The 12,325-nt window shown below is 46.1% G+C and overlaps 1 protein-coding gene across 3 annotated transcripts in view; it reads right to left on the bottom strand.

Moving 5' to 3' along the window:
* The window catches only part of agap3 (ArfGAP with GTPase domain, ankyrin repeat and PH domain 3), a 107,395-nt gene that overhangs the window by 66,036 nt on the left and 29,034 nt on the right, over positions 1 to 12,325 (bottom strand). Inside the window, exon 1 of one of the 3 annotated variants that reach the window (XM_079284370.1) lies at positions 643 to 1,374. The exons of the other annotated variants lie outside the window; for them this stretch is intronic. Coding sequence (XP_079140496.1) covers positions 643 to 1,339 — 697 coding nt within the window. The 5' untranslated portion in view covers positions 1,340 to 1,374. Of the gene's footprint in view, positions 1 to 642; positions 1,375 to 12,325 lie in introns of those variants that run through there. 3 annotated transcript variants of the gene reach the window in all.

The raw sequence follows: 12,325 nt of genomic DNA, 5'->3' as shown, positions 1-12,325 counted from the left end.
CGCACTCCACTTTCAGAGTTGTCTTTTAGAACAGTGCTTACGGTCGTCTCCCCCCCCCCAATCAGTACAGCATGTAAGCCCTCTTAATTTAGCCCTGCCAGGCCGCCAAACAAATCCCCATTACAGCCACTAACTGCTTTAATGCTACCGTTTTCAGCTGCGTCTCTGGGAGGCTAAGAGACAGCTGTATGTCCTGTGTGTGGCTAACACAGAGACAGAACTGGGGCTGTGCTACACCACAGTTGCACCACTGCAAAACACGCCATTACACTGTGTTCTCATCAGTCACTGGTGATGTGAGTTTACTGTACTTACCTACTCATTTACTGAACTTCAACAATCTTATGTGGAGGCCAATTAGTTGCTGCGTAAGTGCTCGCACACAAGGCAGTTCACAAATGAAAAACACTGGGGAAATAAAGCACCCGAAATAGAAATTACAAAAAGGACTCTCTGGAACCAGACGTTTTTTTGAATGCCATCCAAACTCAGAATTCCCCATGTGTTTTTCATTTGCCTGGCCCTCTAAAAAAAAGTGCACTTCCTTCTCTCTTTTGAGCTGAAACTTTCTGTACAGTGGAGGAGGGGCTGCAAATTGAGAACGGAGCTGAGAAAGAAATTCAGCAATCTTGCAGGGCTTACCTTGACCTTTGTGGGAGTCAATGCCTGCCGGAGTCTCTATGGAGACTGGCTGTGACTTATTATTCCCTTCCAAGGGATATTGGCCGGTTTCTTTGCTCAGGGACTGCTGGGTTTCACATTTGCCACTGCACGGCTGCTCTTTCCTCCTAAAACGGTTGGCTATGAGCTGCCACAGGCTTGGTTCTTCTTGAACTGGTTTGGAGGAGAGTTTTGTTGGACAGAGGGGTACCTCCATTACCTTGACCTTTCCCCTGCTGTGGTAATGAATGTACTCCATGGCCCCATCCTCAGTCTGCTCACTGGAAGTTGGAAGCATTCTTCCCGTGAGGTACGAGAAAGGCCGTGGAGGCATTGTTGTCTCCTCAGCAGTACTTTTAGTCTGAGAGCTCTCCGTTGATTCCCTTTCAGGTCCTAAAGCAACTTTGTCCCGGGGCCGAGTCCTCCTGATTCGCAGGCTGAGGCTCCTTCTTAAGGAGCTCAGTGTACTCTTTGGCGCTTCAGATTTACTGGATTTGGGAGACGATTTTGCATCTATGTCACTATCGTTCTCTTTGCTCTTCTCTTGAGATGCTTTGCCAAAAAGCCTCCAACGGAAGCCCCCTTTGAGAAGGCCACCATCGCTGCCTTTGCGGCTGTAGCTCCTCTGGCTGTCTATCTCATCATCAGAGCCCCTCTTTCTGAGCTCCAGTACAGTCATACTGACGGGCCTGGGCTTCCAGTTCCTCTGGCGGACCCTGGGGATCACCTCTCCGGGGGCCGAAGCTCGCTGAGCCACAACGATATTGAGGCCATCCACAGCCCTCAACTCAGCCTTCCTGGTCCTGTTCTGCTGGTTGTTTTCCAATATGCCTGCCCTCTGGAAGGGCTGCTGGGTCCCGGTCTCCGACACGACTGGGCCTGGGCCTGCCAGCATGCACACGCTCCTGGGCCTCCGCAGACGCCTTTCTTGTTCAAGTTGACAATCTCTTTGCTGCTTGACCGAGTCGCCATACATGCTCATCGGTCTCCTCCCCAGCGGGGCTTCACCCTGTCGCGACCTTCGCAACACGGCCCGGGGCAGAGAGCTGTGTCCCACAACAGCGCCATGTTCCCCCAAGACGAGCCCTTTAGCGTGGACGGTGACAGGTCGTAGTGTTGAGCTCTGAATGTGTTGCTCCTTGGCTGACTCTGCCACGTCTCTGCCTTGCTGTGAAGAGTTACCCGAGTACCTGTAAGGTTGTTTCAAAAACCTGTCCATCTTCATTTTTCCCTCCAGCTCCTCCTCATTCTCCTCCACAACTACCTCCTCTCTTTGCCTCCCAGCTCTACCTGAGTAGCTCAGGGAGGGCCACCTGTCAAGCTCGTGCCGTGCCCTGCCCGGCTTGGGGCTGTTCTCCATTGACACCATGCTAATTATCTCTCCTCCCGGCTGGCAATTCTCAACCAGGTTGTGGGCGACCTGGCCCATTCCCAGCTCCGACACCGCCGCATATTCCTGTGTTTCGTTCAGGATTACAGAGATGTGGTAAACAGTTTTCCCCTGTTGGCCAATAGCTGTACTCCTTGGGGTCACATCCACGGTCCCACTGCTAAGGAAGAGCATGGCACTTCACTCAAAACTGATTCACTCACACATCTTCATTCACAAGCGTGTCGCACTAGCCAGTGCTCACATTCTGAGCTGCTCAGCTCATGAAGTCCTTCATTTGAAGACCAAATTCCTGTGCCGGGCATAATCCTTCACCTTTGACATGGCAAAAAAAAACTTCAAAGTTAGAGCAAAGCCTCGCTGCCACCTGCATCCACTGGCTCCTTTACTCACACAGGCATGTAGACGGTAGCTGCTCTCTCCCCACACTTTGTTCTACTTGTCTTGCACAGCCAGATGAACAAAAGAAAAACTGGTTATCCCACTGCTTGTTTTGCAACAAAGTCAAATCTGTGATAGTTGCAAAAGTTGCAACTCAAGGAAAATGAATCACCCTTCCTCTTTGACAAGTTACGAACTGAGAGCAATCCTTGTTGTTGGCGGTGCAGACAAACCCCTTAATCTCTGAGCTCTTGCCATGCAGAGCATGAGGAAGTGTGTCTCCGATTGAACTTTCAGCTGCCTTCCAACCCCCGGGACACATGGAAAACAAGGAACGGATCCCACAGGCTTTAAACACGCCCTCCTGATTTCTCCACAGCTGCTAGCGGCCCCCGGAGACACACACACACACACACACAGACAAAAGTGAACACGAGATTGAGAGAAGACTGAGCTGATTACACGCCGCTGTTATCAACAAAGACTACGTGCCATGAATGGACACTGTGCGTCTTCTCAAAACACAGAGAAGGGGGGAAAAAGAGAGAATAGGATCTTTGGTAATTTATCCACATTTTAGAGACGGCCACGTCGTACTAAAATAAAAGGGTCTGGTATAGCTGCACTACTCTACTTGTACACAGTTTGGTCATATCTTTGAAAGGGGAAAACTTACACAACCTGCCTCTCACTACAGGGCCTAAAAAAACAAAACTGCAAACCTAACCTGTGTTCGTAACATGAAGTATCCACACTGCTACACACCACGCTTCCAGTGGCTCCCACTACACAGCCCACACACAGTGGGAGAGCTCAAGTTTAATGGACCACACAGCCTTTACAATTGTCCCCGTCTTTTCCATTTCCTCTTTTTCCACAGGTGTCGAGCCCCGCGACGCTTTGGTGAACAGAAATGGGGACATCAAATACGGGGCCATGGACGATGTATAAAGAGCTTCATCTGAATCAAGCCAGATTTCACCTGCTGGACTGTGCAGCACTCTAGTTACAGCGAGGTTTGGGGCTGGAACACTGCCCCTTTGTGGTCAGAGAGAGAAGAATGTAGGACACAGAAAACTAGGGAATGTTCGCCTGAGGTTACATTGATATCAATTTATTTAAAACTGGCCTCGACAACATTTTTATGACAACAGAACTACCCCCCTCTAAAATTGGATTTAATATTAGAGTATTTGCTATATTAAATATAACACAGGTGCATGATCATTAGCATGTGTTGCTTGTGAGGGTGTAAACCTAGAACAAAATGACTGCCAATTCTCAGAGTGCGTCACTGTGGGAAATCCAGTCCAACTAGGAAGCAGGAAGCGGCAGTCCAAGCGTCACAGCAGCACTTGATTTAAAAACGTATTTCTTTCATAAAAAAAACTCTTAAAGCCCTTGAATGGCAGAAAAGCACGTTTAAAAATGACATTACTTTAAGCTCATGTGCATCAAGGCCTTTGCCATTTCATACTATTTACAGTATGTGCGTGGACTAATATTTTAACAAGTGTTTCTTGTTGCATTTCTTGCCTTTTGTGTTCTCATCAGCAGACTGAGTGGCAGTAGAATGAAAACAATTGCAACTATTTCAGGTATCGTTCCAGGACACCCAGTTAATTACTGAATAACCACATACTGTAGACACACACACACACACACACACACACACACACACACACAAAGTAATACCAGTAAAATGTCAAGACGCCTTGACAGTGAAGTTAGATCCCATGTTAAGCAGTCAAAGCTCACTGTGGCGGCCTTTACCTGAGTCTCTGAAGCAGGGGTTTGGAATGATATGAGGCTCAAGCAAACAGTCCTTTTGGCTCCAATGGACCTGGTGGTGTCGTGTTCGTCTTCGACCCCCGAAGCACAGCAACATATTTTACATCAAAAGGAACTTCTCTATGACTCAAAACGAAGACATCCAGGTGCCTGAAATATCCTGTGTCAGTTAGAACCGTTGGTCATCCTTTATTCCCCCTCTCCTCACGCCTTTTTTCTTTTGCTTCTATCGGGCATTGCTGTGAAAATCTCCTTTCAGCTCAATTCTCAGCTCCTGCATGTTCCAGGCCCTCTGTCGCTTTTCTCCAGCACAAAAAAAAAAGAGTCTTCTTTTGTCAGCTGCATCATGTTGTGGCCATGATTTGCCCTCCATGCAGGCCCGATAATGTGGTTACCAGCAGAAGCCCGACCGCTTACAGGACAGTCTGAGGAAGTGGCCCGGAGAGCCCATGTGTCATGGCTTTCCTACTGGTAATTCTTAATGCAGGTGTTGGCTAACAACGTCCTACATGAGAAACACCGATAGGATTAAAGTTAATCGGCTATCCTGTTGTCTCTGGGTCCAGAGGAAACCCGGGCTGTGGTAAATCACCAGATTTCAAAGCACCGACACAGAAACAGAGCTTCTCTTGTGCGCCCCGCTCGCCTCCTCTGTCCCACAGCTCAATGTTTCTCCTTCTTGAAACCGTATCTTGATGGCAGCTGGGAGGGTTTTTCAGAAAAACTGGATTAGCGTGTTTTGAGGTTCCTGAATTACCCTCCGCCTCCGTGTCAGTGTGCACACATTCGTCTCGCTGTGAGCAGATGTACGGTGTGTGTGTGTCAGACATTTATCTATTCATCTGTGTGTGTGTGTTTGTGTCACTGTTACAAACATGAGTGTACTGTTGTTGTTTTGACAACATGACTCTGATATGACTCTGTCCTTTCCTTTCCTAAAGCATTCAAAATCCTTACCAACACAAAAGCGTCACCTCGATCAGCAAAGCTGTCGGTAAATGTCATAAACAGAACGATACAAAGATGGTTTTTGTTGAAGATCCCAAACGTCCTTTTCCACTTTCTACTGGCATTTTACAAATACATTACATTGTTATTGTACATTTTTTATAAGGTAAATCAGAAAACAACAGCGGCCTTTTTCTGTTTGTTTTTTATCTAATGGGAAATAACACAAGTTTTATTCAGAACAGGTATCCTCATAGGAAAACACCGCCTCTTCTTAATTGAATTCAATAAGGACTTATGTTAATCAATAGTATTTGCATTTTCAGTCGAGATAAACACCACTAAGGTAATGCATACTGATTTGAAGATTGCATTTTAAAATATTTTCAAAAACAAAACTCGAGGGATCTAAATTGTAATTCCTGTTAATTTTGAAGATTTCTTCTCAAGTTGCTGGCTTGTCATTTTTTATTTTTATACAAAAAAAACAACCAATGAACGAAATATATATCTATGTATTTATTTGTTACATTTACGAAGTTAGGAGTGCCCCGTTAAAGTCGAGCCGGATGTTGCCTCACAGTGAGGAATACAACCCATCAATCAAACAACAATACTGGATCAGTACTCGGTATCGGTCGCCACCCAAAGCCCAGATGTTGGCGTCTGGACTGAAAATTCGATTTAAACTCTGAGCTAACTTTAACTTTTGAAATTAGACGACCTCACTCGGATGTCTCCACGCTGCAGTAACCACCGTAAAGCCTGGAGATAGCGAGGAGAGGTTTTCACAGTATCATCAATTACCTTCAGGGCTTTGGCAATTCCAGGGCCCTGTGATGCCTTCTGAATACCTGTTAGCAGGAAGCTCAGGACAGACACGTTCCAACAGCAGACGTGACAGACGGGCGGCTCTGGCTTGTTTGTACATACGGACACAGACGCCGCGCTGGTGTTGTCTAGCGTATTGCGTGACGCATCCAAGCCACGAGTAAAGCTTACTAACCCCTCGTCAGCATTGGAACATGAGTCAGCGTGAGGAAGACGGCTGTGCACATATGTGCACTCGTTCAAAGAGACGGTTCGCTTCATCTGGCAAAACGGGGCAACAGGAACAGTCGATGAAGGCAGCGACCTGACTTAGGATGATGAGCATAAGGCTGGTAGGTGGTTGGCGTCCTACGCTGCGTACTTTCTTTTTTTCTCAATGAGGTGTTGGTGATCTCATCCGCACATACTCAACAGCAGCACGACTCACACCTGACAAGCCTCCAGCATCCGTTACCTTCTGAAAGCACAAACACACGTGTCATCCGCGGTAATCGGAGGTGTTCGGTGAGAGCTCTGCGTGACAAATCGGTGCCAAAGCTCGCGGGAAGTGACTCACAAGGTTTGGTGAGAACTTTTCTTTTTTCCAGCCATTGATGTCATGACTTTAAATATAGCCAAATGTGAGCATGTGAATGCATCGCACAAGGTGTGAATTATTCAGTTGTCGGAAAGCGCCCTTGGTTGGAGAGACATCCGACCTGAGAGACAGCGATGGGCGTCATCACAGACCAAACACATGCGCTCTGGATTTCTAATCAGCCCTGTACGCCATTCTGCCCGAGGCTTCGATCACACCAAATGACTCCCGACACCATCGCCTGGATTAGAAATTCTAGCTGGTTGCCAGCAAAGAAATGCAAGTAGCTGCGCTCCAGTCGGGCAAAAGACGGGATAATGTTGAGACTTAGTTCAAGTGTATACAGGGAAGAAGAAAATAACAATTCTCAGAGCATTTCTTTAAATACTATGTTGACATTGATCGGGGCTGTATATCATGTTAGTTTTACAAAAAAACTACAACCGGAGCTCCCTGTGTTTATGTTTGCTAGGGGGGCGTTCATTAAAGCATTTAGAGAGGGCTTCAACCAAACATACCAGGATGAGAGAAAGTTGGCTGGTCCATGACTCCATGAATGTCCCCATTTGTCTTTTTTGTTTTAATGCAATTTAAGGTCCTTACCTCCCTAATTACTTCTCTGCTTGCAGCTTGTCAGATACAGTGACACAGCAATGTTTAGCTACATTGCTAATAAGTGACCGGTCAACACAGAGACTTAAGAAGACGACACACATGTAGATAGTAGTGTGTGTCCAAAATCGCTCCCCATTTACGATACAGTGCGCTACATATACAGTTGTGCTGTTGACCAAGTGATTCATCTGTCAAATAATTGACAGACAAATCAACAGCGAAAACACACATTTGTAATTATAGTGCAGGTGCTGTTGTTATTACATACTTTTACGTTTCATAACCCACGTATTCTCCGACTGATCAAGCCGCTGTGTGGCACAGAACTGAGATTCAAAAGCTGTCACTACATCTTTAAGGGAAAAAAAAGAAAGGAGGAGGAGGAGGAGGAGGTAAATTATCACGGTTAATTAGAAGTGTGGGCTGTCACAAGGGAGTTCCTCTGGAGCACTGATGTTTTCCTGAGTGTGACCATTCAGCCCTCTGTTAACACTTGACGTGACTCTTCGAAAAATCACAAACAAATTCCCTTGAAAGATCTGCTTCATATACCGGTAGTTTAAAAAAAAGAATCACACACAGGAATGCATGTTAAAGCCGCACACTGAAATCAAGCCGTTCTCCCCCGAAATAATGTTAAAACATCAGTGTCTTCAAATGGCACAGTGAGAATCGCTGAGCGACGTAATGTAAACAAACTGCAGTCTTGGTGTGACGTAAGCCAATCTGTGCATCTCTGCATGCAGGAACACACACACACACACACACACACACAGTGAAAATACATGCAGCTCGACCCCCTTTCTGCATCGCCACTGAATTAATATCTGCAAATGAATAAGTCAGGCTACAGACGGCAAGGAAAAGTTTATGATAATTATGCTTGCGGTAGTGGTATTGAGCGTGGGTGTAGAGCTTTTTAAAATTCAGCTGCACTAGCGGCGAGCATACGTCACCATTGCGCCACTGCAGAGAAAATGATAGGTTCGAGGACGTCTGTGGGAGGTGGTGGAAAAAAAAAAAATTCCAGACGCTTCGGTCTCTAAAAATTCAGGTTTTTTTAGAGAGAGAGAGAGAGGGAGGGAGGGAGAGAGAGAGAGAGAGAAAGAGAGAGAGTAAAAGCAACAATGCTCACTGCTAATTATCCTCTTTCCAGTGACAGAACACACTAAACATGAAGTGCCAAGGATCAGTGTTTGTTTGCTGTGTGTGTGTGTGTGTGTGTGTGTGTGTGTGTGTGTGTGTGTGTGTGTGTGTGTGTGTGTGTGTGTGTGTGCGCGCGCGCATGTGTGCGTTTGCACCTGCAAATGTACTGAACATGCATGGGTGGATGAATAGGCGGTCGTCTTGACTTCATGACTATTTGCTTCTTGCAACCATCACTACCAGCCCGCAGCCAATATGTTACTCCTCGTTTGAAGTGTCAGATGAAGAAATGCGAGGTGCAGAAAACAGTGGGTGAGGTTTGCAGACTTGGCTGGAGAGAATGGAACAACTTAACACAGGAAAAAAGAAGAAGGAGAAGAAAAAGGGGTCAGTGTGGTTGAGGGGAAACACGGAGGCACATAGCGGTTTGTAGGAGACGACAAAATGACCAGTGAGAGAACGTAGGAGGAAGCTGCAGAGAGATGCAACGTTTCTACTGGCAGGTTTGTGTGGGCTGGTGGCTCCCAGTCCTCCTCCGCCTCTACACATTAGTTTGCAAACCCCCGCTCGCTTCTGGTGTCGTCTTTTTCAAACTCGCCTTGTAAAACTCGCTTTTATGCAACAGCTTCTGATGCATTCTGTAATCTCTATTATAATGTCGGTGTTAGTTTGGGTATTATTACACTGCAACACAGAGAGACGATCATCGGGGAGCAGGGATGAGATATGCTCGATTTTAGTGAATCAATTCACTGGAAGCCATGACTAACGATGGCTATAATGTGCAGTAATGTGTTGGCATATCCGTGAAGCGCCAGAATACTAAGGGAGGTTGAGATGGAGGCCATTTTAAAGTGAAAGAAATCCCTTCGACCAGGCTTCGCCATCATTTTAGGAAGAGAGCTTTCGAGTGTTGAATGGTCACGTTGCAGCTTCTCACACGTCACTCGCTCGCTCATCAATATCCATACCCTTCAAAAGATCATGCTACACGGATCATCTTTCTCCAATGTCCTTCTTGCAACAGCAACGTGCCATTTGTCGTGCACCACCTGGCCTTCTGCTGCATTCTTGTATCTCGCCGCCATCCTGTTGTTACAACACTGCAGTTGTTCAGATAAATGGAACTGCCAATCACAGCGTTACTCAGCCACAAACTGACGTCATCCTGCTGTGACACCGTAAAGTCACTTCAACTGTTAAACCAACTTTGCTTTCATTTCCGGTTTTCATTGCTATTCTTCATAAGATGCTGAGATTCTAATCATAACATGAGACAATATCATTGGTTCGTTCTGTGATTTTCATGCAAAAACCACAATCCTGCTGCGTAGCCTTCTATTGCACGTCTCGAGAAGAAGTAGAACATTCGACAGCATATAATGCACTTCTGTTCGGTCGCCTCCTTTTTCGCTCCTTTCAAGGCTTTTCTTTCCGTGCCGTTGCAAAAAAAGAGGGCCAAGAATAGCGACACATTTGGGCACAAGCTCCCATGTAATTTCCCACGCCTTTTGTCTCCGTTCCTGTGCCGCCCTTGCACGCTGAGACAATAAGCAGGGAGCTTCGTTATGAAGCTGACAACACCATTTTACAAAGAAGAAGTCAGGAGGAAGGCCGGTGTTCCTACTGATGCCCCCCCCCACCACCCGCGCTAATAACACGCAAACCTATGGAGCAGCTGCTGACTGATCCAACACAGGAGTCTTTATTGGTTTCTATCACGCTGCTACAGTCTATGAACCTCAGGTTTATAAAATAAAAGAGCCAGTGTCTCTGTTGAGTTATGTAATGAGTTTGCAGATACAGATAACGGCACCGGGGTTGTGCAAGCGTCACTGACTCTGTATTCAATGTGGGATTAATTGTTGTGTTCATTTAACCAGCATATCTGTGACTGATGAAAATCTCAAACGCCCGGCCTGTGAAATAGCTCTGGGAGATTTAGTTCCACAGGTGACTGACAATTAACAATGAAGCCACGCTCCGCCAGTTCAAGATAAATGGCGCTCGTGGTAACTTGGGAGATTGGCGGGCACAAAATGGAAGAAGTAAACACACAAAAATCGATGAACTTATAATATCTCAACGTCAAAAAACACCAAATTGATTTTTCCCCTCCCTGTGGCTCGCACAGACCTGAAATCTTACCGAGGCGTCCAAAAGTGGGACTTCAGCGTGAAATTGAATGACTTTGAAATCATTTATACTCCACGTTGTGAACCTCCATCAAAAAATGTCCGACAGGCAGACACAGCGGCTCAGTCCCAGCTCAGCCGCTGACCCCCGCACCGTCCGAAGGCCGGAGAGGCCGCCGCGAAAACATCTCTATCCCAATTGGTGAAGTTTCATGACGGCTCAATTAGTCAAAGTCAGCATGGAGCAGTTACATTAACACACTGACGCGCCGTCCTGTCCTGGAGGGAGGAAACATTTTATTGTTTCAGTCCGGTAAGATGTAGGCGCGAGCAAGCAGGTCGAGGTGAACCAGAAAAGCTGAATGTGATTGAATTAGACGTGATGCTGTCCGACCAGCATTTCCTGCAATTTGGCTTTCGAGAAACGAGGTCCGCCTGAGGCCTTTTTGTTAAAATGTCAACCAAGTCTGAAAATGGCAGCAATGAGATGGACTAGCTGGGATATTAAGAAACAAAAAAACAACAGCAGCTTAACATGCTCACAAACGTCTATAATAGAGAAACATGAGCTTGTTTTCATCTCTTTTTTTGGCATCTTTCACGTTAAATGTGAGGATATCAAAAGTGCTGCTCAGAAGATTCGATTCTCCGCAGGGCACCACAGCGCGCTGAGTCCGCAGTTTCTGTGACTCCATCCGACACTTTGCTGCAGAGTCTTTGTCAGGTTTTGACACTGACAAGTGAAAGGTTTAGAAACATTACACAGAACTATTGGCCATCAAATCCTCCCTGAAAATAAATGAAACAGCGCCTTCATAATCACTCTAAATCAGAAAGAAATTAACACAAAACTGTATCAAGCAATTTTGTAGGATTGAGGAAACATGGGGGGGGGGGGGGGCTGTTAGAGATATCACATGAAGAGATAAGTGCTGCGTATTCATCCTGCAGGGGCAACAGGGAAAAAATAAAAATGTGCTTAGAAATCATATTAACTGATATTCATCGAAACTCCACTTGCTCAGACTTTCATCCAGCCTGGAGACGCTGACAAGCCATCTTTATTCCACGAGGGGGGAGTCCTCGCTTTGGGAAGTGTCAGAATCGAGTCGGTTTGATAGAGGCACATATCTGCACCAAAGAGATATATATCTAATAACTCCTGCAGCTCTGTGGAGAGTGTCCGAGCAGGCAGCTACCACACCGGCACAGTGAAGAACTTTAAGCAAACATCCACGATGCGGCCGTCATGTCTGCACTTTACGTGATGAAATGTCCAATTTCTGCTTTTTCAAATTTTTAGTAAGCGTAGAAATATGCACATTTCCACCTGAAACCAATCACTGGCAGCGAGGAAAATTACATTTAAATTGCTATTAACGGGCATTTAAATGAGCATGAGTGAAATATGCTGCACTTGAGATGCTGATGTGCCCCCGGTTTATATATTTCATCTACCAGAGGACTCTTGAATGCACTTAATAGAAAGTATCTTCAATGCAGAGCATGTACAGGCTGCATTATTATTCAGCATGACTGCCTCGTTGAGATTTGAAGTGTCATAACCTCCTACACCTTCAATCCATGCAAACTTTTCAGCAATTGATTGTTCCCCCATGCCCCCAGGTTGATTGTGTTTGAATATGATGCACAAAAGCACGCACACTCTCCGCAGGCATCCCATATCTTCCCCTGTGTAATCCAAAGTGAAGCCTGCAGCCTAATGAGCTGAGGATTTTGGTTCGGGAGACTGTGAAACACAAACCGTAGCAGCAGAAATGACGTGAAATGAACGTGATCGCCTCCAGGTTCTCCTCCTCCTCCTCCTCTTCCTCTTCCTCCTCCGTCTCT

The sequence above is a fragment of the Melanostigma gelatinosum genome (genome assembly GCF_949748355.1).
Source record: "Melanostigma gelatinosum genome assembly, chromosome: 15".
Classification (NCBI taxonomy): domain Eukaryota; kingdom Metazoa; phylum Chordata; class Actinopteri; order Perciformes; family Zoarcidae; genus Melanostigma; species Melanostigma gelatinosum.
This window is presented reverse-complemented; position numbering and strand designations above follow the sequence as displayed.